At 47.0% G+C, this 26,731-nt stretch overlaps 1 protein-coding gene across 2 annotated transcripts in view; it reads left to right on the forward strand.

Moving 5' to 3' along the window:
- The window catches only part of HDAC3 (histone deacetylase 3), a 94,819-nt gene that overhangs the window by 41,670 nt on the left and 26,418 nt on the right, over positions 1-26,731 (forward strand). For both annotated transcript variants that reach the window (XM_089656476.1, XM_089656540.1), the window contains 3 exons: positions 5,523-5,656; positions 7,346-7,426; positions 18,529-18,602. In XM_089656476.1, coding sequence (XP_089512602.1) covers positions 5,523-5,656; positions 7,346-7,426; positions 18,529-18,602 — 289 coding nt within the window. The remainder of the gene's footprint in view (positions 1-5,522; positions 5,657-7,345; positions 7,427-18,528; positions 18,603-26,731) is intronic.

Here is a 26,731-nt window from a genome sequence, read left to right on the forward strand (position 1 = left end):
TTATTGGATTCCTTTTTCCAAGGTTTCATAGACTACTACTGCTGTGCTCTCTCTTTATATTACCAAAGTGTGCAAGTTTTTCATGTGTTAAACGTTTAGTACTAAAAAAAATGTATTTTGTAAAGATGGGGGAAAAAAACAATATTAAGCAGCAGTTTAGAGAATTTTACAAACTTAAAAAAGACATCCAAACCATTACAGTTTCTCTTTAACCACTTGCCTTCCAAAAGATTTACCCCCCTTAATGACCGAGCCAGGGCATTTTTGGTTTTTCGGCACTGCACTATTGTAACTGGTAATTGCGCGCGGTCAAAACTAAATTTATGTCCTTTTTTCACACAAATAGAGCCTTCTTTTGCTGGTATTTTTGTGATATAAACAAAAAAATACAGAAAAAGTTTTGGTTATAGAAAATATATAGTAAACTCAAAGTTGGTCATAAATTTAGGCCAGAATGTATCCTACACGTCTTTGGTAAAAAATAACAATCACAATACATGTATATTGGCTTGTATGAAAGTTATAGCATCTACAAACTAGTATGTGTATATATTATTTATGTATGTTATATATATATATTTATATAATTACATACATAGTGCATCCAGAAAGACTGTGTATTTTTCATTATTTTTAACTTGCCTTTTCCATGTTGGATAACCACAGTGGTTTCCTGTAAGAGTGCTAGAGGCTGTCAGAGCTGCATTTTGCTTTATTGAAAGAGTTGATCAGAGTGAGAGATTATGGGGAAAGCCCTGCATGTTCTTTCTCTTTTAAACAATATAGAACCGATCTTTGAAATTTGAATGTGATTGATGCTTTTTACTGATTGCAGTGCATCCAAAAAGTATTGACAGTGCTTAACTTTTGCCACATTTTGCTATGTTACAGCCTTATTCCAAAATGGATTAAATTCATTTTTTTCCTCAACATTCTACAAACATTACCCCATAATGACAACATGAAAGAAGTTCATTTTGAAAATTTAGCAATTTATTAAAAATAAAAAACGAAAAAAAAAACCACGTACATAAGTATTTACAGCTTTTGCTCAATTTTAATGGATAGAAAACTGGCTAAAAGATCGTATTCAGAGAGTAGTGGTTAATGATTCATACTTTGAATGGTCTAGGGTTGTCAGTGGTGTACCCCAAGGTTCAGTTTTGGGACCCTTACTTTTTAATATATTTATAAACGAAATAGGGTCTGGGATTATAAATCCCATTTCAGTCTTTGCAGATGACACCAAGCTGTGCAGTGGAATAACATCCTTACAGGATGTCTCCAACTTACAAGCCGACCTCAATGCACTGTTTAATTGGGCAACTATGTGGCAAATGAAGTTTAATGTTGATAAATGTAAGGTTCTGCACGTGGGGGCTAAGAATATGCATGCATCATACATACTAGGGGGGGTACAACTGGGGGAATCAATGATAGAGAAGGTTCTGGGAGTTCTGGTAGATCACAAACTTAATAATGGCATGCAATGCCAAGCTGCGGTTTCTAAAGCGAGCAAAATCCTCTCTTTTATTAAAGGAGGTATAGACTCCAGAGAGAGAGATATCATTTTACCCCTGTACAAATCATTAGTAAGACCTCATCTGGAATATGCAGTTCACTTTTGGGCACCAATTCACAAAAAGAACATTGGGGAGCTGGAGAAGGTACAGAGAAGGGCAACAATACTGATAAGAGGCATGGAAGAGATCAGCTATGAGGAAAGATTAGCAACTGAATTTATTCTCTCTTGAGAAGAGGAAATTAAGGGGGGATATGTTCAACATGTGTACATACATCAGTGGTTCATATAGTGAACTCAGTGTAGAGTTATTCACCCTGAGGTCATCACAGAGGACAAGGGGGCATTCTCTACGTCTGGAGGAAAAGAAATTTAATCTCCAAACATGGGAAGGTTTCTTCACAGTGAGAGCTGTGAAAATGTGGAATAGACTCCCTCAAGAGTTGGTTCTGGCCAGCTCTCTGGATTGCTTTAAAAAAGGCCTGGATTCTGTCTTAGATACACAGAATATAACTGGATACTAACATTTATAGGTAAAGTTGATATAGGAAATATCTGATTGCCTCTCGGGGGATCAGGAAGGAATTTTTTTTTTCCCTGCAGGAGCAAATTGGATCATGCTTTGCTGGGGGGGTGGGGTGGGGGTTTCCTTCCTCTGGATCAACTGTGGGTGTAGGATTGTAAGATTATAACTTTTTTTTTTTTTAATGGTTGAGCTGGATGGACTTTTGTGTTTTTCAGAGTGACTATCGGGTGCTTGGTTACCTCCCTGGCTAAGACCTTTCTTCCTCAATTGCTCATTTTGGCCAGTCGGCCCGCTCTAGGAAGATTCCTGGTGGTTGCAAACTTCTTCCATTTACGGATGATAGAGACTACTGTGGTGCTCACTGGGACATTCACTGTTTCAATGCTGCCCCCCCCCCCAAAATTGCCCCTTTTTGAAAAGTAGACACCCTAAGAAATTTGATAAGAGGCATGGTGAGTATTTTGCGGATACCATTTTAACAGGATTTTGAAACAGAATAAAAGAAAAGAAAAAAATGCATTTTCGTTTTCTCTCCGTTTTCCAGAAACTTGTGGAAACAAATGAGAGCTGCAAAAAACTTGCGTGCCTCTTAGCAAATACTTTGGTACTATCCTGACATTTCAGGGCCAATGATAGAAGCTTATGCCACACATCACCCACTCTTGAAGATCAAGCCTTTTCTGACACTTTGAGCCCCCCAAACATTATATATATTTTTTTTAAAGCAGGGGCCCTAGAGAATAAAATGGTGGGTGTTGAAATTTATGTCAGTGTTTGCGCAGCGTTTTTTCAAATGCAAATTTCGTATGAAAAAATACACTTTTTAGAATTTCAATACATAAAAACACAGTATGTTGCCTGATTGTTTGATAAAATATAAAAGATCTTGTTACGCCGCGTAAATGGACACCAAACATGACATGCTCTAAAATTGCGTACGCCACTGCAACAGAGAAATATTACATAAATTTGTATAATTCATAGGCGATGCTTTAAAAGCCTTTACAGGTCACCACTTTAGTTTTACTCAGGGGTTCTAGTGCTAGAATTACTGCCCTCAATATGACATTTGCGGTGATACCTCACATGCATGGTGCAATCTCTGTTTACATATTGCCATGGGACCAGCACTTGCGTTTGTGCGCAAGCACAGGGGTGGAGGTGATTTTTTTTTATTTTTTTTATTTTTACATTGTACCTTTTCACTTTTTTTTCAATTACTTTTATTGTTATCACAGGAAATGTAAATATCCCCTGTGATAGTAATAGCCAGTGACAGGTATTCTTTTCTGAGAAATCTGGGGTCTATTAGACTCTAGGTCTCTCTCCTGCTCTTAACGCATCTGATCACACCAAGATCAGTGTGACCAAATGCTTTCCCAATTTTAAAATGGCGCTGTTTATATCTAGCGAAATGGAAATCATTAAATGTTCGTAGCTTCCGGTCTCTTAGACCATAGAGATGATTGGAAGCATTCCAGTCTCCGATAAGCTCTATTGTCAGCCAGTGGAACTGCCAGCTGCATTTATGGGTTTCCTGGTGGGAAGGGAGAGCCCAAGAAAACCTTGGATGGCGGCGGGAGGGGAGACCCTTCCCGCTGCTTGTAAAATAAATCCAGCAGCTATTTAGCAGATAGGTTTGTTTTTACATGAAAGACGACCACCAGCTGAAAAAATTGATACCAGGATGATGCCTGTAGTTGCAGGCATCATCCTGGTATAACCACACAAATTCCAGCAAAGTACCAGTATGTTGCTGGTCCATGCTGGGCATGCATGTAACAGCAGAGAACATGTGCATATGATGCATTGGGTCTATGGACCAACTTGACTGCATATCATTCTTTTTTGTAATGCCCATGTTGAGGGTTAGTTTTAAATTCAGAAACTGTGATAGGTTTCCATGTTAACTGTCTGGCAAGAGCTGAATTAGGGTGGGTGACGGTGTATTGTTGTGTGTGTATAAAGTGCTTTGGCCCACAATCAATTAATACAAATCTTCAGTAAGAAAACAGCTGAGGGTCTGAACGGGGCTGATCCTGCTAACACTGCGTTTTTGGGACACACACAGACACACACAGACACACACACACACACAGACACACACACACACACACACACACACACACGATCAGCGACCTATACCGTGAGTGGGCAATCTAACGCTGGTTGACCCTGGCTGGGAGGGGCACTAACTGACCCTGGGATGTCGCTAGTGGCAGTAATACAGTGATCAGTGAAAAAAAATTCATATACTGACACTACTAATGGCACTGGCTGGGTGATGGGGTGATCATAGGGTTAATAGGGGTGATCAAAGAGTTAAATGTGGTAATCTAACTTGTGCTTGTAAAGTGTTCGTTATTTTCTCCCTGGACAGCATAGGGGGCAGCGGGGGGCGCACGCACACCCGGAAATGGAAAGCGACGTAAGATTATGTTGCTTTGCCAAAAGCCGCTGCTCGCCCACTCATTGCTGGCGGGCGGCAAGTAGTTAAAAAAACTATTTCTCTGACATTTTACACATTTTCCTTTTTGTTTTTTTAAATACTTTCATCAGAGTTCTGTAATGTTACTATAGCACTTTGAGGGTGATCAGGGATTTTTTTTTTTTTTTTTTTACACTTTGTAGTGCAAGAGCAATGAAGATCATTGCTCTGCAATACAAGGCTTGCTTTGAACTGTCATGAATATATTAAGTTCATGACAGTTCAATATAATAGTGATCTGTGATTGGCTCCAGCTGGTCACATGGTACAGGGTGGTGTGATTGGCCCCATGTGTCATGTGAGAGCTGTGAACCAATCACAGCTTTCTAGATACAGAAGCAAAGCTTTCTGAATCAGATTGACTCATAAAAACTTTGTCATTGTGATCATGTGATCCCATAGCGATCACGCCGGGGGGGGGGTGCAGTGCCCTCATCTGTTGGTCAAAAAACCGCAACATACAGGTATGTCGCTGGCCCTGTAGCTGCTGCCTGTCCTCAGTACATTGAAAGTTAACCCGAAAGTGGTTAACTTTCAGCTCTAAATGCAGTTCAGTGGTAAATTGTCAAGCTCTTTGCCTGTTTCTACATTTTTGTTTTTAGATGTTCTTTGTCAGAAGAAAGAAATCATATCCAGTAATGTTTAGGCCTGCAGAAGGAAATGAAGCCCATTTCAGGCATCACTTGGTTTCTGTGCACTCCAACAGGTAGCCACTGTACACTATGCCGATTGCTTTCTTCTGGTGAAAATGCTAGTTACCTGACTCTGCCAATTGTATAGGGGGAAAAAGTTTACAAATCATGAGTTCTGACTTCAGGCTGACCTCAGGCTTGTTCTGGGCCAGTGCTTTCAAAAGATTTTTAGCCAGTAAAATACGGGCAGATAGCGTGAAGTCAGCAGTGCAGCCTTTATATTTGTACAGGTTTTCTGTGACGCACGATGGCTGGTATACAGGAGGGTTTTGTAAATGATCTCTTGTTCTCTAGGTATCATCCACGGGTCCTCTATATCGATATTGATATCCATCATGGAGATGGAGTACAGGAAGCATTTTATCTAACCGACAGAGTCATGACAGTCTCATTTCACAAATATGGCAACTATTTCTTCCCTGGGACAGGTAAGAGCTTTGTCTACTTCCTGAATCAGCAGGTTCACAAATATAATATGTGTTGTGGCTATTGAAATGAAGAAGGAAAACCTTGAAATTATCTTGTAACTTATAACTGATAAATTCCTGTTGCTGCTGGTGGTAAAGGGCCAGTTGTATGTGGATCCAACAAGTGAGGGAGGGGGAGGTAGAGATATGACCATAGTGCTGGGGTCTGAGTTCTAATATCCAGGCTGGCTCAGAACTACTTCCACCCACATACTGGTAGTGTCAGGGAACGAGAAGATCCCCGCGGCGCACGAATCTGCACATGCGTAGGATCCCGACAAGACATTCAGGAAGGCAGGCACTAGGACCCAGGCTTGCCTGTCACCAATGACAGCTCCGGGCAGGCACTAGGACCTAGGCGCGCCTGTCGGCGCCGGGCAGGGTATTTAAACTGGCCATTGCAATGTCCAAGTTGCCGTATGGTCTTGATCCTCTGCTTGTGTTCTGATCCTGTGAGAGTAGCTTGTTGCCGAACCCAGCCTGATCCTGATTACTGCTGACCGTCTCCTGCCCTGACCCCTTACTTGCCTTTGACCACTGTTCTGCCTGCTCCTGATCGTCTGACCTCCTTTTGCTGAACTTGGCCGGTGACCCAACTATCCTCTGCCTGCTGCTCTGTTCCGTTCTGCCTCCAAAGTTACCGACCTGGCCTGTCTGACTCCGCTACTTGCTTCACAGTGTGTCCGCATCCATCCATCCTGCAGGGATCCATCCGTCTACCGCTCAGGTCTGCCCTGCCTCTTCACGTCAGGCTCTTACCCAGCTACGTTCCACTAGCGGTCCTCTCTACTACAGTTTGGGTGTACCCGGGGGCCGCAACCTGGTATCAGCCTGCTCCAAGTCAATCCCCACCATCTGATGAACAAGCAGACTGGGGCTTAGACTCCGCGCCCCGGGGAATCCCGGACTGTGGATCCATAGAGCTACCGTTAGCGAGTTTGTGACAGGTAGGTAATTCAATCATCTAGTTCCCACAATAAATTGAAGAGGGATTGCCTTTTTAATTTTATCTTCAGCTTTGATGATGTTTTGAGTATTGTGGCTTTATTAAAATGTTACTAGCTTTTATTATTTTACATTTGTCATGTTTTTCTATCTGTGATGGATTGATCAACTTGCCTCCTTTTTGTTGAAAAATATTTTAAAAATGGTCTTGCTCATACTCCTTTTGTAGTTTTGCACTGCTTTTTTTTCCCCCCAAACTGTTTGGTGCACCTTTGACTGCTATTGATCAATGCACGGTTGCGTTTTTAACATAGAACTAGAGGAAAATTGTTTTTTCATTTTGTATAGAGTAAGGGAGGGTTATAACCATTGTCAGATTTTTTAATTTTTTTTTTTCCAACTATCTGTTTCCCGTTGCAGTTTTTCCTTTCACTTTCTGTCCTATAGCCAAACAGGAAGTGAGAGGAAATCCCTGCAAAATCTTCCTTTACTTTCAATGATAATGGTTAACAGGACAAATACAGAGGGTGAAACTTCCCAATAGGAGCACAGACAGCATTAAAAAGCTTTCTAATCCCTCTGCACTCTATCCAAAACTAAAATAAAAGTTTTGCCTGTAGTTATACTTTTAATGTCAGGTTTGATTGTGGCCTCTGACACCACATATGAGATTTAAACTAATTAATTTCACTCTTATTATCTTAGGTGACATGTATGAAGTTGGAGCTGAAAGCGGGAGATATTACTGTTTAAACGTGCCATTGAGAGATGGCATAGATGATCAAAGTAAGTAATTCATAATATACAGTACTTCAGTTTGATAACTGTACGGCATCGGTGCTGAACATGTCGCCCACCAGTGCTCAGCTTGGGGCTCATTCTGCTGTCAGATCAAAAACACAGAGGTCTGTATATGGTGTGCTTGCAACTCTTGCAGATCACAGCAATATTCAATGCTGGATCCACCAGCTGTCACTGAATCGATCATAGCTCTGTGCTTCTGCTCCTGCTACAGAGTGCTCCATAGGACAGCCTTGTACCAGGAACTGTAACCACAACACTTCTGCTTTGTGTTTACAGAGGAAATTATGTAACATCATGTGTGATGTAACAGCATTTCCTTTCAGTTTCAAAGCTCATAGAGAGCTGATGCAGCTCTGCCTTGTCTCTCCTTCAGTAGTATATCACTGCTGTAGAAGTCAATTGCTGGCTGTTTACAGCCAGCATTAGATCACTAATAGAAGTACCGTATTTTTCGCTCCATAAGACGCACTTTTTTCCCCCCCAAAAAGGTGAGAAAATGTCAGTGCATCTTATGGAGCGGCCGGTCCGGTATTCCAACCACCGCTGCTGTGTCAGAATACCGGGCCAGCCGCTCATCTCTTCTCTGCAGCAGGACCTTACCTGTTCCTCGGTGCAGTGCTGTACAGTCTTCCGGAACCGACTTCTTTAGTGTGGGCACTCGACTGTACCCACTGCGCATGCGCGAGAAGCCCTGCGCTTTGTGAATGGTACGGCGTCTTCTGGGACACATGACAGGTGGGTGCCCACACTAAAGGGAGGACAACTCCGCGGACGTGGGATCGGGTACCTGTCAAATTCAGGTACCACCTCCCTCCCCAAAGGTCCACAGTCTCTTGATCATCCCCTGTACTGTCCGCAGTCTCTTGGTCATCCCCTGTACTGTCCGCAGTCTCTTGGTCATCTCCTGTACTATGTCCTCAGTCTCTTGGTCATCTCCTGTGCTATGTCTGCAGTGTCTGGTCATCCCCTGTACTGTCCGCAGTCTCTTGGTCATCTGTACTGTGTCCGCAGTCTCTGGACATCCCCTGTACTACGTACGCAGTCTCTGGTCATCCCCTGTACTGCCAGCAGTCTCTGGTCATCTCCTGTACTGTGCTTACAGTCTCTTGGTCATCCCCTGTACTGTCTGCAGTCTCTTGGTCATCCCCTGTACTGTCCACAGTCTCTTGGTCATCCCCTGTACTGTCCTCAGTCTCTTGGTCATCCCCTGTACTACTATGTTCGCAGTCTCTGGTCATCTGTACTGTGTCCGCAGTCTCTGGTCATCCCCTGTACTGTAAGCAGTCTCTGGTCATCTCCTGTACTATGTCCGCAGTCTCTGACCATCTCCTGTACTATGTCTGCAATCTCTGGTCATCCCCTGTACTGTGTCCGCAGTCTCTGGTCATCCCCTGTACTGACCGCAGTCTCTGGTTATCTCCTGTACTGTGTCTGCAGTCTCTGGTTATCTCCTGTACTGTGTCTGCAGTCTCTGGTTATCTCCTGTACTGTGTCTGCAGTCTCTGGTCATCTCCTGTACTGTGTCTGCAGTCTCTGGTCATCTCCTGTACTATGTCCGCAGTCTCTGGTCATCCCCTGTACTGTCCACAGTCTCTGGTCATCTCCTGTACTGTGTCCGCAGTCTCTGGTCATCTCCTGTACTGTGTCCGCAGTCTCTGGTCATCCCCTGTACTGTGTCCGCAGTCTCTGGTCATCCCCTGTACTGTGTCCGCAGGCTCTGGTCATCCCCTGTACTGTGTCCGCAGGCTCTGGTCATCCCCTGTACTGTGTCCGCAGGCTCTGGTCATCCCCTGTACTGTGTCTGCAGTGTCTGGTCATCCCCTGTACTGTGTCTGCAGTGTCTGGTCATCCCCTGTACTGTGTCTGCAGTGTCTGGTCATCCCCTGTACTGTGTCTGCAGTGTCTGGTCATCCCCTGTACTGTGTCTGCAGTGTCTGGTCATCCCCTGTACTGTGTCTGCAGTGTCTGGTCATCCCCTGTACTGTGTCTGCAGTGTCTGGTCATCCCCTGTACTGTGTCTGCAGTGTCTGGTCATCCCCTGTACTGTGTCTGCAGTGTCTGGTCATCCCCTGTACTGTGTCTGCAGTGTCTGGTCATCCCCTGTACTGTGTCTGCAGTGTCTGGTCATCCCCTGTACTGTGTCCGCAGTGTCTGGTCATCCCCTGTACTGTGTCCGCAGTGTCTGGTCAGCCCCTGTACTGTGTCCGCAGTGTCTGGTCAGCCCCTGTACTGTGTCCGCAGTGTCTGGTCATCCCCTGTACTGTGTCCGCAGTGTCTGGTCAGCCCCTGTACTGTGTCCGCAGTGTCTGGTCATCCCCTGTACTGTGTCCGCAGTGTCTGGTCATCCCCTGTACTGTGTCCGCAGTGTCTGGTCATCCCCTGTACTGTGTCCGCAGTGTCTGGTCATCCACTGTACTGTGTCCGCAGTCTCTGGTCATCTCCTGCACTATGTCCGCTGTGTCAGGGTCCTGTCCACGGCAGGCGTTCTGGAAGATCTGGCATTTCTGCCAATACTCTACATGGCCGCAGAAGTACACATCAGCCTCTTTATAAGGAGGCTCATCACTTCCTCTGGTTGCTGGGTGATCTCTAGCTCCCCATGCCCTGTTCCTGTTTCCTGTGTTTCTGACTTGTGATTTCCTGTTACCGACTCTGCTGGCTCCTGGACCTGTCTACTCTGATTTATCCCTGATCTGACCTCGGCTTGGCTTATGGGTACCCTCTCTCTTGCTCCTCTGTGAATGACCTTGGCTTTCCCATCTGACTACGTCCACTCTGATTCCCACCTGGTACCTGACCTTGGCTTGAACCGACTATCCAGTAAACATCTAAATCCTGGAAGGGCTTGCATACCACACACAGGCGCCTCCTGTCTGCAGACCTATCTCCGTGCACCAGCTGTGCTTCTGAGTGGACCACCAACCAGCACTCCTACAGGCGACCTGTTCAACTTTGGGCCTGACTCCCGCTGTCCCACTCTCAGGGCAGTCCGGAACTTAGCCGCAAGGGAAGCCCTCTCTCCATTGGCCTCCATCACCAGGTACGTGATAGTATCATCCAGCCAGTATGTCCGAGGCCGAGAGAGGCGCTTCCGCACTAGAGGCCCTGTGCCAACAGATGACGGCACTTACCCAAGCAGTGAAGGATTTACAGCAAGGATACTTTCAGCTAGAAGGGCGTCTTCACTCCCTTTCTACTTGAGCGGACCAGGATCCCTCCGCCAGTTCCAACCCAGTAGCTGCACCTGCCAGTCAGTTTCCTGCCACCACTTCCGCTATTGTGTTACCGCCTCCGGAACCCAGAGTTCCTACTCCGGAACGTTTTCTCGGGGATCGACGTAAGTTCAGAGCTTTCAAGAATGCCTGTGAATTATATTTTGCTCTGCAACCCATAACCTTTTCTCTGGAAGCAGTCAAGTTCGGGTTCATCATCTCCCTCTTGTCTGAAGAACCTCAGTCTTGGGCACATAGTCTTCTGGAACAAAAGAGCCCAGTGTGATAATTGTGCGCACAGATATGGACAATGACAACCGTAATTTGGATCTAACTCTGCAAATGTAATTCTCACTCCAAATCAGTCCCCCTCCCTTTTTGCTTGAATAGCATGTGGTGTGTGTGTGTATGCTGGAGTCACAAGGGCATTGGGCACAGCTGGATACGCTTCATGGTTGTAAACCCAATTAGCTGGTTCCATAATGTCTGACAGACCCTTGCCTTGGCTGGGTCCTAAAGCTATAAACCAGTCAGTCACTGGACATGAAAGCATTCCAGAAGTGGCAGTAAAACATACACCCCATTTGAAACCATTTTTCATACAATTTCATAAATCCCGGCAGGAACAAGGTACAATAAATCTAAGCATATATTCAGGTCAGTTTAATACGAGTCACCTGATACCTCACACCCCTAGATAACGTCTACCAGGAGCAGAAAGCGATATCTCTTTAACTGTCACAGCCAGATATGTCATGTTTGATGTCTGGACGTTCAGGATATCATTCTGCATATTAATCCACCAATGCCTAGGCAGCTGCATACACCTATGGAAGGTTATTGACCATGGTATAAACGTGGGAGGGATTTGGTCCTAACCTGGGTCTCCGCCTAAACCCCCTCCCCAAATGAGGCGATTGGCCCTTGGTTTCAGTAGACACCCCCTGCTGGGTTCTTATAAAACAGGCTGTCATGCCTGGAGAGAGAAGATGAAGAGAGTCTCCCTTTTTAACATCAGGAACCAACTTTTGTTTACCCTTTTGTCCAGGACACTTGAACTCTGCTTAAACCAGGACTTCTGCAAGTATTCTACCTTCTTAAACTGCTTTCTTTATCTCTCTGTTGTGTTATTGCTTCTCTCTCTCTTTCTTCCCCCCCCCCCCCCTCTTTATAATTTGTTACATCTTTTCTGTAAATATTTTTATTGCACCATTTTTACCTTTTTAGTAATAAATCCTATTTTCTGAAACGTGTTGAACTGTTTCTAAAGCTCTTTAATGCAAACTAAGAATTCCTGTCTCTGAAGAGTGCTACTGTGTGTTTTAAAACCTCTGGATACATCTGTCTGTGGTGACAGTGTGTATACAGACACTTATTCAAACATCATAGTGTTACTGCTGAGATTTGTGAGTTTCCTCCTTCTCTGTAAAAAGGTGGTGGCAGTGTGAAGGGTTAATTGCGTAATTAAGCTGACCCAGTAACAATCGCACTCAGGCTGTTGGCACCTAGACTGGGGTCCAGTGAGCTGGAAAATCTTTGTGCAGGGTGCAGCTGAGAGTGGCATTGTTACGCAAGTGGCAGCGCGGTTTTAGATTCGCTAGTCCTTCGGTCACAAGTTGGTGAGAAGGACTGGGGTCTGACGCTGCGCCCGGCACATATTAGCTTGCAGTGTACGTGGGATAGTTTTCAGTAGAGCATTCAGTGCATTGTTAGGAATTAGCTCTGCACTGAAGGATTGTAGCCTTTGTGGAAACAGTCCTTAGAGACAAGCGGTGCATATTTTATATATATCTAGAGAGAGAGAGACATTTAGCAACAGCTCCTTCCTTTTTCTGCTTTCTATTCTACCTTTGCTTGCAATTATGCCTGGTGTAGCAGAATACAAGAAAATGAACAAAAGTGATTTAAGTACTGAATGTGCGGCACGAGGAATTGACGTTGGTGGCAAAACTCGTGAAAATCTGATTTATGACTTACATGACTATGACAGCCGGGCAGACTAGAACCCGGGGGAACCTAGAACTGAAGGGGTTCCTGCCACCTCCGATCCCAGTGGCTCAGATCCGGCCTCGCAGGATGGGCATACAGAGACTGACACTGGAGTATCACCGAATGTTACCGGAGTGCCTGCAACCAGCAGAGACTCTCCCCAGATGCATGAAGCCCTGAAACGCATCATGGAGGCAGATCCTCTGGCATACCTGCAGTTCATGGAACGCCAGGCAGCAGCTGCCAGAGAAGAACGCCAGGCTGAGAGAGGCTGCGCAGAGGGAAGCTGATCGTCGGCACGAACTGGAGATGGCTAGGCTACAGCTGCAGCGACAGGCACACTCAGATGTAGTCCTGTGTCTGAGGAATGAGACTGGAGAGGGAAATCTCATTTTGTACCTCGACAAGAAGCTACATCTCAATATGTTAGCATATGACACCCCTGAACAGAAGTGTTTTGTGATCAGTTGGGTACCACGGCAGGACTGGAGTCTGACACCGCGCCTGTCACACCCAGCACTCAGATCGGTGAGTGATTTCTTTGAAGCCATGGCTGCCCCCTTCGACGATCCCCAGAAGACCTCCACTGCTGAGTCCGCCCTCCATGCTCTACTGCAAGGTCGGCGGCCTGTGAGGACTAGATAGTGGAGTTCCGTAAATGGTCTGCAGACACCAGTTGGAATGATGCAGCATTGAAGTACCAGTTCCACCTAGGCCTGTCCGAGTCCCTCAAGGACGAGTTAGCTAGGGTGGAAGCTCCCTCCTCCTTGGAGAACCTTATCCTGCTCGCTACCCAGTTGGATCAGCGTCTACGGGAAAAACACGCGGCGTGTACTCAGACTTTTTGGCCCACTTGGGTTCTGCCAAAAATGCCAGGGGCCAAAGGCTCCTGCCCTTGCTTCGCAACCCATCAACAATTCAGAGGTAGAACTTATGCAAATCGGCCTTCTCCGACCTGCCCTAACTCCGGAAGAAAGGCTACTCGGACAGCGAGGCAACCTCTGTCTTTACTGTGGGTCCACGGGCCACTTCCTGCATAACTGCCCCGTACGCCTGAGTAAGTCCAGCCAGCCTCATCCTTCCTACCTTCAGCTATCTGGGACTTTAACCGCCCATGTCATTCTCCCCATGTCTTTGCAGGTGGCTAGAAGGTAAGTCAAGTTGCGGGCAGTCGCTGACTCGGGAGCTTGTAGCTGCTTCTTGGACATCCAATTGGCCAAGGACTTACACATCCCTCTTCTGCCTAAGAAACAGAGACTTGACGTCTTGCTTGCAGATGGCACTACTCCAAGATCCGGACCTGTTACCCAGGAAACCATTCCTATTCTTGCAACCACCAACTCCAGCCATCAGGAGTTTATTCAATTTGATGTGATCAGATCCCCCATGTTTCCAGCCATCCTAGGAATACCCTGGTTGCAAGCCCGCAACTCACAGATCAATTGGCCCAAGAAGGAAATCATCTTTTCTTCAGAATATTGTCTACAACACTGTTGGGCCCCTACCCCCACCAATTCTTTTGTATGTCTCTCAGTCCAACCTTCACCAGAGGCCAGTCAACTCGTTCCCTCTACCTACCATGACTTCCTCAATGTGTTTGATTAAAAAGAAGACCGACACATTGCCTTCTCATCGGTCTTACGATTGCCCAATTGAGTTACTCCCAGGAGCAGAAATACCATTTCGGCAAATTTTCCCATTATCCGAGCTTGAGCTGGAAGCCCTCCGGCACTATCTAGACGAGAATCTCGCTAAATGATTTATCCGCCCCTCTTCCTCTCCTGTCGGGGCTGGTATTTTCTTTGTATAAAAAAAAGATCGGTCTCTTAGACCGTGCATCGACTACAGGGAACTTAATAAAATTACCATCAAAAACCGGTATCCTCTTCCTCTGGTGCCCGAGTTATTTCAGCGATTTCAAACAGCCCGAGTCTTCACTAAATTGGACTTACGGGGAGCCTAAAATTTAGTCCGTATAAGAGAGGGCGACGAGTGGAAGACCGCCTTCAGAACACGCTTCGGACATTTTAAATATTTAGTGATGCCATTTGGGCTATGTAATGCCCCTGCTACGTTCCAACATTTTGTGAATTACATCTTTAGAGAATACCTAGACCTTTTTGTGATCGTCTACCTGGATGATATCCTAATTTTCTCCACTTCACTGAAACTCCATCGTGTTCATGTTAGGAAAGTGCTAAACAGCCTAAGGATGTATGGCTTTTACGCCAAGGCGGAGAAGTGTGAGTTTGAGAAGCAGTCCATTCAGTTCCTGGGTCTCATAATTTCCACCGAGGGGATCTCATTTGACCCTCAGAAAGTATCTGCTATCCTGGATTGACTTCACCTTCAGACAGGAAAGGGGTCCAAAGATTTGTGGGTTTCGCCAACTGTTACCAGAAGTTTATTAAGGTCTTTTCCACAATCATTGCCCCTATTACTCAACTCACCCGCCAGCATACACGATTTTGCTGGAGCCAGGAAGCTCAAAAAGCATTCGAGCAATTAAAAGATCAATTCACCTCTGCTCCTGTGTTACAGCATCCAGATCCAAAACTCCCCTTCATCCTGGAGGTAGTTGCTACAGGAGCCATACTCTCCCACCACCAGGGCCCAAAGGCTCTGCTTCACCCAATAGCCTTTTGTTCTAGAAAACTGAGCCAAGCCGAGAGGAACTACGATGTGGGAGATAAGGAACTGTTAGCGATTAAATTAGGCTTCGAAGAATGGAGGTATCTCTTGAAAGGAGCCAGTCACCCAATTATGATTTTCACAGATCATAAAAATCTGGAGTATCTAAGGTCCGCCAAGTGCCTAAGACCTCGACAGGCTAGATGGGCTTTATACTTTTCCAGGTTTAACTTCCACATAACCTACCGCCCAGGATCCAAGAACGGGAAGGCAGATGCCCTTTCCCGCATGTTCCCGGACCCAGAGGAGCCTTCTCCCCCAACACCATTTTGTCGGCCCACAATTTTTTGCTGATCCAACCCACCCTAAAGTCTTTGATCAAGCAAGCCTCTGCTCTATGCCCTGAACCTGAACAAAAATCTTTGTACCCCAAGAAGTGAGTTCTCAAGTGTTAAGGGCTTTTCATGGCCATCAACTGGCTGGACACTTTGGAACCCGTAAGACAATGGAACTAATCCAGTGATCCTTCTGGTGGCCAAATTTGAATCATGACTGTAAAGCTTATGTGAAGTCTTGCACAGTGTGTCTGCGGAACAAGGGAGACAAAGCCAAGGCCTGGGGGTTGCTGAGGCCCCTGCCCATTCCTGATTGTCCCTGGGAGATGATCGCAATGGACTTCATTGTGGATTTGCCACCCTCGGAGGGGTTTACTACCATTCTAGTAGTATTGGATCGGCTATCCAAGATGGCCCACTTTTTACCAATGGTGGGTACGCCATCCGCACCAGAGACTGCACTAACCTTCATCAAAGAGATTGTCAGGTTACATGGTCTGCCTAGTAATATTGTCTCAGACCGAGGGGTCCAGGTTCTGGAGAGCCCTCTGCAAAGCCCTGAAGCTGGAACGCTGCTTATCGTCCGCCTACCATCCCCAGAGTAAGGGGCAAATGGAGCAAACGAACCAGACTTTGGAGCAATATTTACGGTGCTTCTCTGCCTTTTCTCAGGATGATGGGTATCTCTACTCCCATTGGCAGAATTTGCCTACAACAACTCAGTCCATTCTGCCACAAACCAGTCACCATTTTGGGCCAATTATGGATTCCACCCTTCTTCCATACCTGACACCATTTCTGAAGCTTCGGTACCCGCAGTACAGGACAGACTCTCCATGCTGCAGAACAACTGTAAAGTCCTCCAAGAGTCTATATTGAAATCCCAGGGCAATGATAACAAACACTACGAAAGGAAACGGAGAGGAAACCCTCCTCTGAAGATTGGAGACAAAGTTTTCCTATCAACTGCCAATCTAAAACTCCCGTGCCTGTCACGTAAGTTGGGTTCAAGGTACATTGGCCCTTTCCATATCAAGAGGGTAATAAATCCAGTGGCGTTTGAGCTGATCCTTCCGGAATCATACAAGATCCACCCAGTTTTCCACGTCTCCATACTCAAGCCAGCTGTTCCTGATCCTTTTCCCGGGAGAGTAGAACCACCTCCTCAGCCGATAACAGTTGGGGAGGAGATGGAATATGAGGTTGAAGCAATTCTGGACTGCAGAAGGCGGGGAAGACAAATCCAGTACCTGGTCAGATGGAAGGGGTTCCCACCTGAAGAAAGTTCACCAAAAGGGAATGTACATGCCCCCAGGCTTCTCCGAGAATTTCATTCCAAGTATCCTGAAAAGATGGCCCAGGTGGGCATTCGGAGGCTGCCCTTTAGGGGAGGGCACTGTCCGGGTCCTGTCCACAGCAAGAGTTCTGGAAGATCTGGCACTTCTGCCAATACTCCTACATGGCCGCAGAAGTACACATCAGCCTCTTTATAAGGAGGCTCATCACTTCCTCTGGTTGCTGGATGATCTCTAGCTCCCTGTGCCCTGTTCCTGTTTCCTGTGTTCTGACTTCTGATTTCCTGTTACTGACTCGGCTTGCTCCTGGACCTGTGTACTCTGATTTAACCCTGACCTGACCTCGGCTTGGCTTACAGATACCCTCTCTCTAGCTCCTCTGTGAATGACCTTGGCTTTCCCATCTGACTACATCCGCTCTGATTCCCACTTGGTACCTGACCTTGGCTTGAACCGACTGTCCAGTAAACATCTAAATCCCAGAAGGGCTTGCATACCACACAGGCGCTTCCTGTCTGCAGACCTATCTGTGTGCACCAGCTGTGCTTCTGAGTGGACCACCAACCAGCACTCCTACAGGTGACCTGTGCAACTTTGGGCCTGACTCCCGCTGTCCCACTCTCAGGGGAGCCCGGAACTTAGCCGCAAGGGAAGCCCTCTCTCCATTGGCCTCCATCACCAGGTACATGATAGTCTGGTCATCTCCTGTACTATGTCCACTGTCTCTGGTCATCTCCTGTACTATGTCCGCTGTCTCTGGTCATCTCCTGTACTGTGTACGCTTCTCTGGTCATCTCCTGTACTGTGTCCGCTTCTCTGGTCATCTCCTGTACTGTGTCCGCTTCTCTGGTCATCTCCTGTACTGTGTCCGCAGTCTCTATTCATCCCCTGTACTGTGTCCGCAGTCTCTGGTCATCTGCTGTACTGTCTGCAGTCTCTGGTCATCTCCTGTACTGTGTCCGCAGTGTCTAGTCATCCTCTGTACTGTGTCTGCAGTCTTCCGTCATCTCCTGTACTGTCCGCAGTCTCTGGTCATCTGTACTGTCTGCACTCTCTGGTCATCTCCTGTACTGTGTCCGCTGTCTCTGGTCATCTCCTGTACTGTGTCCGCTGTCTCTGGTCATCTCCTGTACTGTGTCCGCTGTCTCTGGTCATCTCCTGTACTGTGTCCGCTGTCTCTGGTCATCTCCTGTACTGTGTCCGCTGTCTCTGGTCATCTCCTGTACTGTGTCCGCAGTCTCTGGTCATTTTCTTTATTATGTCCGTAGTCTTTGGTCATTTCCTGTACTATGTCTGCAGTCCATTGGTTCAGAATATTTTTTTTCTTTTTTTTGCTCTAAAACCTAGGTGCGTCTTATGGAGCGAAAAATACGGTAATCTGTTGCTGCAAGCCACATGGGGAGGCTGAATCAGGTCTTCACTCTAGTGATCCAGATGCCACCATAAAGAAAAAATAATAATAAAACCACTGATGTATGCAATGTGCCAATATCTGTTGTTTTTTTTTTTTTTTTTTTCTTTATTTCTTTTTAATAAACGTTTGTTACATTTGTCATTGAATTTCAAGTTCTAGTTTAATAAATATGTTATAGTTATACTTTTTTTTTCTCTCCTGCTCACAGGTTACAGACATCTCTTCCAACCTGTCATTAAACAAGTGATAGATTACTATCAGCCCACTTGTATTGTTTTACAGGTAAAGACACTGCATGCTCACTTGTTGGCACACACACTTTTATGTTCCAAGCCTTAGCTTTGTTCAGTGAACTGAGCTTTGAAAAAGTTTACTTATAATAAAGCACCTTGATATATGCCAAATATCTGTACTTTAGAGTAGATATTGAGTTGAAGTGTCACCACCAGTTAATTTTTTACTGAAAGCACACCCTGTGGAAAATAAGGCTATACTTACCTTGTCAGCAACCTATTTGTTGAAATTTCACAGCTTTACTTCTGCTCGGCTGTAGCAGGTATTTCACACTTTTTTTTTGAGGAAACATCAGCACAGTATCACTGATATCATTGAATTTTCATAAATAAAAAAAACAATCAGCAATATTCATCATCATATTTCTCTGATAGCATATTTATTTTACCTTCCCCCTTACACCCCCTCCCTCTTTCCCCCCTTTCTTCTCTTTAATCAATATATAAACAAACAAGAATACAATACCCATTTTATCTATTACCCTCACCCACCCCCCAATCTCCCCCAACCCCCCCCCCCCCCCCTCCTATTCTAATATCTATCTGTATCTAGTACTATTCCTTTTTTATTCTTTTTCTCTCCTTTCCTTTAGGCCTTTATACTTTCTTTAAAACTACTAGATTTTCTATACTACCCCCTTTGCTCTAATTAATTCAACGTATGTTTCCGAGATCTTAAATTTAATCCAACCACTCCACATTTTCCTAAACATCTCCATTTTATCTCCTCTGTACATCTCAATTCCTCCATTCGAGCAATACCATCCACTCTATCTGTCCAATCTACAATCGTTGGGGCCTCCTTCACCTGCCAATATTTGGGAATCAAACTTTTTGCTGCACTTATCAAATGATACAAAACTTTATTTTTTCGTAGTTCCGAGGCGGGCTCAAAATAATAAAATAGACATTTCCACGGGTCTCCCTGGATATCTACCCCACATATTTCTTGGATATATAATGCTATTTCCCTCCAGTTACACTTTAATTTTGGGCAGCTCCACCATATATTGTCAGGGATCTCCTCGATCCCCGCCACGATGGTCCCGGCGCAGGCTCAGTGCACCGCCCTGTGCAGGGACACGGGCACTAGATCCGGGCCGGCTGCGGCGTTCGAGTTCGCGCATGCGCAGTAGAAGCCGCGGCCGCCTGCTGAGCACCAATGACAGCGCAGGGCGGGATATTTAAATGGCCCTGAGCTGTCATTCAGTGCCTTCTGGTCTTTCCTGCATCCTGTGATTCTGCGAACCTGTGCCCTGTAAGTTTTTTTGACCCGGATTGTACCTGACCTTGCTATTTTCTCCTGTCCTGACCCTTGCTTTGCCTGACCTCTCTCCTGGATGCCCCCTATTGGATTTGACCTGCTGTTGCTGACCTGGCGTGTGACCCGACCATTCTCTGCCCGCTGCCTTGTACCTTACCGTCCTCTCTGTTACCGACCCGGCCCGTCTGACCTTGCTCATCCATCCATCCGCCCATCCCTCGCAGTGGGGTCTTCTGACCTCCTCATATCAGACTCTTATCCGTGGGAGCCCTTGGCGCATACCACTACCACTGACGGACGTACCCAGTAGCCACGACCTGGTCTCGGGGGGCTCCAAGTCCATCCCCACCATGAGGGGCCCTGGTGAACAAGCACCCTGGGACTTAGATTCCGTGCGCTGGGGACGCCTATTCAGTGGAGTGCTAGTGGTACCGCCGGGCGGTCCCTTACAGTACCAGAAGGCCATGACTGAGTCTAGAGGAGGGCCCTCTCCGCTTGAGGAGATCTGCAGGCACCTATCTAATTTGACACAGGCCGTATCGGCCCTGCAGAACAGATGTCTGCAGATTGAGAACCAGTTCCAGACCTGCACTATATCCGTCCCTGCCCCACAGGCCGCGGTCCCCGCACCCCCGGCCGTAGCAGCCCCTGTGCCAGCTTCTGGGGCTTCCGCACCACTCCTGGCGGCCGAACCCCGAGTACCCTTACCAGAACGTTTCCATGGGGACCGCACACGCTTCAGGTCGTTCCGTGAGTCCTGCCTTCTCTATTTTGAATTACAACCACGGACCTTTGTGACTGAATCCGTGAAGGTGGGGTTCGTCATCTCCCTCCTGCAGGGTGAACCCCAAGACTGGGCCCATCAGCTGCGGGGAAAGAATGACCCTCACCTAAGTTCGGTTGACAATTTTTTTGACGCAATGGCCATCCTATACGACGACCCACAGCGGGCAGCTTCTGCTGAAGCTACTTTGTACACGCTCCGGCAAGGCCGTCGAGCGGCGGAGGAGTACGCGTCTGAGTTTAGGCGTTGGATGGGGGACACACGCGGGAACGAGTTTGCACTTCTGCATCAGTTCCGTATAGGCCTATCAGAAGGCCTGAAAGATGAGCTCGCCCGGGTGGAGGTGCCTGAGACATTAGAGGACTTAATTGCGCTGACCATTAAGATTGACCGTAGACTGCGGGAACGCAGGTTTGAGAGGTCCGGTCAGGGTCATGGAAATCCCGGGGGGTCATTTCAAGGCCCCAGCCAAGCAACTAGGCCAAACATCCAGAACCGGCCACCTGGAGATATCCCTGAACCCATGCAACTCGGCCTGGCACGGCCTAAACTATCTCCAGAGGAACACCAGCGCAGACGATCCCAGAACCTGTGCCTCTACTGTGGTGAAGCTGGTCATATGGTACGATCCTGCCCGCAGAAACTGAGTAAGTGCACCTCTTCTTCTTCCTTGTCCATTGGCAATGTTAGTCCATCCCAATACTTAGTGGTGCCCCTTTCCTTTCAGCTTCCAGAAAGGACCGTGGAGGTGACGGCCATAGTTGATTCGGGGCATGCAGCTGCTTCTTGGACATTAACTTTGCTCACCAGCAGGGTATTCCCCTCCAATTAAAACAGAAAGGGTTCAATATATTTTTGGCCGACGGTTCCCGGATAAAATCAGGGGTAGTGAACCAGGAAACCCCCTCCATCGCCACTGTCATTGCCGGCCAGCACCAGGAACTCCTCCGCCTGGATGCTATAGCTTCACCCCTTTTCCCAGTCATTTTGGGGCTCCCATGGTTACGAGCCCATAACCCCCAAATTGACTTGGAGACCGGAGTAATCTCGTTCCCTACTGTCGGGTACACTGCCGCACTTCGGGCCCGGGGGTCCCCCAATTCCTCCTGTGCTCGGAGGGGGATGCCGATTTAAAACAAGTAATCCCTGCAGCCTACCATGAGTTTTTGGATGTGTTCAGCAAACGAGGAGCCGATACTCTACCCCCCCACCGCCCATATGACTGTCCCGTTGACCTGTTACCCGGCTCAGAGATTCCTTTTGGGCGAATCTTCCCCCTTTCGGAGCTCGAATTGGGGGCCCTGAAGGAATATATCGAGGACAGCCTCCAGAAGGGGTTCATCCGCCCCTCCACTTCTCCAGCAGGGGCGGGAATTTTCTTTGTTGAAAAAAAGGACAAAACCTTAAGGCCGTGTATCGATTACCGGGAGTTAAACAGGATCACAATAAAAAACCGTTACCCACTGCCATTAGTACCGGAGTTATTCCAAAGTTTAAAAGCAGCAGTGGTTTTTACAAAGCTGGATTTGAGGGGAGAGTACAACTTGGTTCGCATAAGGGAGGGGGACGAGTGGAAGACGGCATTCCGCACCCGCTTCGGCCACCACTTTGAATATTTGGTCATGCCGTTCGGGTTGTGCAATGCTCCGGCCACTTTTCAACACTTTGTGAATGATATTTTTAGGGACTTCCTGGATGTGTTTGTTATCGTCTATTTAGACGACATTTTGATTTTCTCCCCTTCTTTAGGGGAACACAGAATACATGTAGCAAGGGTATTGGGGCGATTGCGGCAGCATGGGTTGTACGCCAAGGCAGAGAAATGTTGCTTCGAACAATCCAGCATTACTTTCTTGGGCCTGATTATCTCCACCGCGGGGGTCGCGATGGATCCTCAGAAAGTCGCTGCAATACTGGATTGGCCTGAACCCACGGACAGGAAAGGCGTCCAACGATTTATCGGTTTTGCAAACTTTTACCGGAAGTTCATCAAGAACTTCTCAGGTCTGGTCTCCCCCATTACTCAGCTAACCAAGCTTTGAACTCGGTTCAGATGGACACCAGAGGCTCAGGAAGCTTTTGAAGCCTTGAAGAAGCTGTTCACCTTGGCACCCATTTTGGGTCACCCAGACGCCGCCCTGCCCTACATCTTAGAGGTGGATGCATCGGAGAATGCAGTAGGTTCCATTCTTTCCCAGCGGAAAGGCACCAAGGAATTGCTCCATCCTGTAGCATTTTTCTCACGGAAGCTTACCCCAGCGGAGAAGAACTATATCGGTGATCGAGAACTACTGGCGATCAAAACGGCGTTAGAGGAATGGAGGTACCTGCTGGAAGGTGCCGTGCACCCCATCTTGATATTTACTGACCACAAAAACCTGGAATATCTGAGGACCGCCAAGCGTCTACGCCCACGACAGGCAAGATGGGCATTATTCTTTTCAAGATTTAACTTCCACATTACGTACCGGCCTGGATCTGGATCAAAGAACACAAAGCCAGATGCGTTATCACGTATGTACGAGGACGCCAAGGAGATCCCAGTGCCCGACACTATCCTGTCCTCGGGTAACTTCTTGGCCCTTCAGTCGGACCTTCGTTCCAAGATAATGGAGGCGTCCACAACCGTGTCTACCCCAGTCGGAGGGCCCCTCCAGAACAAGGGGGGACACCTATGGAGGGAAGATCGGATTGTGGTGCTGGAGGAAGCCCGAACCCTGGTCTTGGGGCATTGCCATGACCACCCGATGGCGGGGCACTTAGGCCCAGAAAAGACCCTGGAACTTCTCCGACGCTCCTTCTGGTGGCCGGACATGGCTAAAGATTGTAAGGGCTATGTAAGATCCTGTATCACCTGCCAGAAGAACAAGCCATCAAGGAACAAAGTTTGGGGTCTGCTGCGACCCTTACCGATTCCTGAACGACCTTGGCAAAAGATCTCGCTAGACTTTATAGTCGAGCTTCCGCCATCGCTAGACCACATGGCAATCCTTGTGGTCGTGGACCGCTTATCCAAAATGGCCCACTTCATTCCGTTGAAGAAAACCCCCTCGGCAGCCGAGACTGCGCGAGTCTTCATTCGTGAGGTGGTAAGGCTGCATGGGGTCCCCGAAGACATTGTCTCGGACCGGGGGGTCCAGTTTACGTCAAGATTTTGGAAAGCACTGTGCAAAGCCCTGGACATCAAATTGTCCCTCTCCTCTGCGTTCCACCCTCAAACTAACGGATAAACCGAAAGGACCAACCAGACCCTGGAGCAATACTTGCGATGCTACACATCTTTTACTCAAGATGACTGGATGCCACTTCTACCCCTAGCGGAATTCGCATACAACAACGCTTGCCATTCAGCAACGGGCAGTCCCCGTTCTTTGCCAACTACGGTTTTCACCCCGTCTTCCTCCCGGATTTGGTCTCGGAATGCCCAGTTCCAGCAACGCAAGATGTAGTAACATTTTTCTCCGAACAACAAGAAACTTCAAGAGGCCATCAGTCGGGCCCAGGAAGACTACAAGAAGGCATTCAACAGGAAACGGAGGGGAGATCTGGTGTTGCAGCCTGGGGAGAAGGTTTGGTTAGCAGCATCCAATTTAAAGATGCTTTGCCCTTCGAAGAAATTGGGACCCAAATTTATAGGCCCTTTTTGCATTAAGCGAATGGTCAACGAAGTAGCCTACGAACTCGTCCTTCCTGACACACTCAAGATCCACCCAGTCTTCCATGTGTCCCTGCTGAAGCCAGTGATCCCAGATGCCTTCCATGAACGAGAATCTAGACCCCCGGAGGCCATAACGGTCGAGGGAGAAGAAGAATTTGAGGTGGAAACAATCCTGAAGTGCCGAAGGAGGGGGGGCCAGACCCAATTCCTTATCAAATGGAAGGGCTATGGCCCTGAGGACAATTCTTGGGAACCAGCCCATAATGTCCATGCACCCAGACTTGTCCGGAGGTTTTTCCGCGATCACCCGTGGTGGAGAGATCGGGTGGGCATCCGGAGGTTGCCCGTGGGGGGGGGGGGCAATGTCAGGGATCTCCTCGATCCCCGCCGCGATGGTCCCGGCGCAGGCGCAGTGCACCGCCCTGTGCAGGGACACGGGCACTAGGTCCGGGCCGGCCGCGGCGTTCGAGCTCGCGCATGCGCAGTAGAAGCCGCGGCCGCCCGCTGGGCACCAATGGCAGCGCAGGGCGGGATATTTAAATGGCCCTGAGCTGTCATTCAGTTCCTTCTGGTCTTTCCTGCATCCTGTGATTCTGCGAACCTGTGCCCTGTAAGTTTTTTGACCCGGATTGTACCTGACCTTGCTATTTTCTCCTGTCCTGACCCTTGCTTTGCCTGACCTCTCTCCTGGATGCCCCCTATTGGATTTGACCTGCTGTTGCTGACCTGGCGTGTGACCCGACCATTCTCTGCCCGCTGCCTTGTACCTTACCGTCCTCTCTGTTACCGACCCGGCCCGTCTGACCTTGCTCATCCATCCATCCATCCGCCCATCCCTCGCAGTGGGGTCTTCTGACCTCCTCATATCAGACTCTTACTCGTGGGAGCCCTTGGCGCATACCACTACCACTGACGGACGTACCCAGTAGCCACGACCTGGTCTCGGGGGGTTCCAAGTCCATCCCCACCATCAGGGGCCCTGGTGAACAAGCACCCTGGGACTTAGATTCCGTGCGCTAGGGACGCCTATTCAGTGGAGTGCTAGTGGTACCGCCGGGCGGTCCCTTACATATATGCTCCATACTTCCCCTTTCTCCACAGATTTTTCAACACCAGGGAGATCTCTACTTGCTGTTTATGGGCCACACTTGAGGTTATATACCATCTCGCTAAGCATTTGTAATTCATTTCCACCGTACGCATATTTGTTGCCATGTGTGTTGTATTAAATATAATTTTTCTTTGCTGCAAGTTCATTTCTACTCCCAGTTCCTTCTCCCATTTGCTTGTATACCCAGGGGAATCTATTCTGTCTAAGTTTATAAGGATCTTGTATATCCTAGAGGTGATATTTTTTTGGGTTTCAACCCCATTCATTAGTTTTTCCAGAGGATTCATTTCCTCCAATGACCTCATCGGTTGCGGTAGGATTGCCACAAAATAATATAACTGGTTATACCTCCATTCATCCAACTTATTAAAAAAATCTTTCTTTTTTTTAACATTTGAAACGTGCTTATTTTCCCTCCTTTTACAATATCTTTCAAACGTGCACTCTTGTCTTTTATCCATTTCCCTCCTATTGTAACATTTCCTGGTGCAAACATTTCTGTACCCTCTAATGGTATCAACAGTGAGTTGTATTTCCATTTTTCCTTACTGTGAATTCTATCCCAAGTGTCTAGTACAATCCTAGTCATCTTACATGTGCCTATATCTAATGTTCAAAACCTATGTGGTATCCTTATCACCTTCTGTAATTGTGTTTTACTTAAGTCCTCTTCTGTTTTTACCCAACTTTTCCTTTGCAAATTAAAAGACCAATCCACAACTCGTGATAGCAATATTGCTGTGTAATAATTCTTCACTTTAGGTAATCCCAGTCCACCATTCCCCTTTGCTCTACATAGCATCTCATGGCTTATTTTAGGTCTCTTATTAGCCCAGATGAATTTTGTAATCATCTTTCTAACTATGGTAAAGAAGGCTCCTAGGAGGGCAATCGAGAGCATTTGAAATTTATATAGAATTTTTGGGCGTAACACCATTTTCACTAAGTTTATTCGTCCAATCCAAGAGGCCCCACCCTTTGCTACCCTTTTTAGCTCCTCTTTTATTTCAGTTATCAGAGTAATATAATTTGCCTGATAAAATTTTTTTAATGAGGTGGATAATTTTACTCCAAGATAGTCTATTTACTTTTCCTTCCAGGTAAATGAAAATGCTTTTTGTATATTTTTCTTATCTTTCACTGATAGATTAATGTTTATGATTTCTGATTTCCCAGGATTTATCTTAAAGTTTGATATCGCCCCATATTGTTTTAATTCTTTCATTAGGTTTGGTAAAGTTATAATAGGGTTGGTGACGTGGAACAGCATATCGTCTGCAAACGCGGCGACTTTATGTTCC

This window comes from Staurois parvus, unplaced genomic scaffold, assembly GCF_062004578.1.
Source record: "Staurois parvus isolate SC_StPar_1 unplaced genomic scaffold, SC_StPar_1.0 ptg000006l, whole genome shotgun sequence".
In the NCBI taxonomy this organism is placed as follows: Eukaryota; Metazoa; Chordata; class Amphibia; order Anura; family Ranidae; genus Staurois; species Staurois parvus.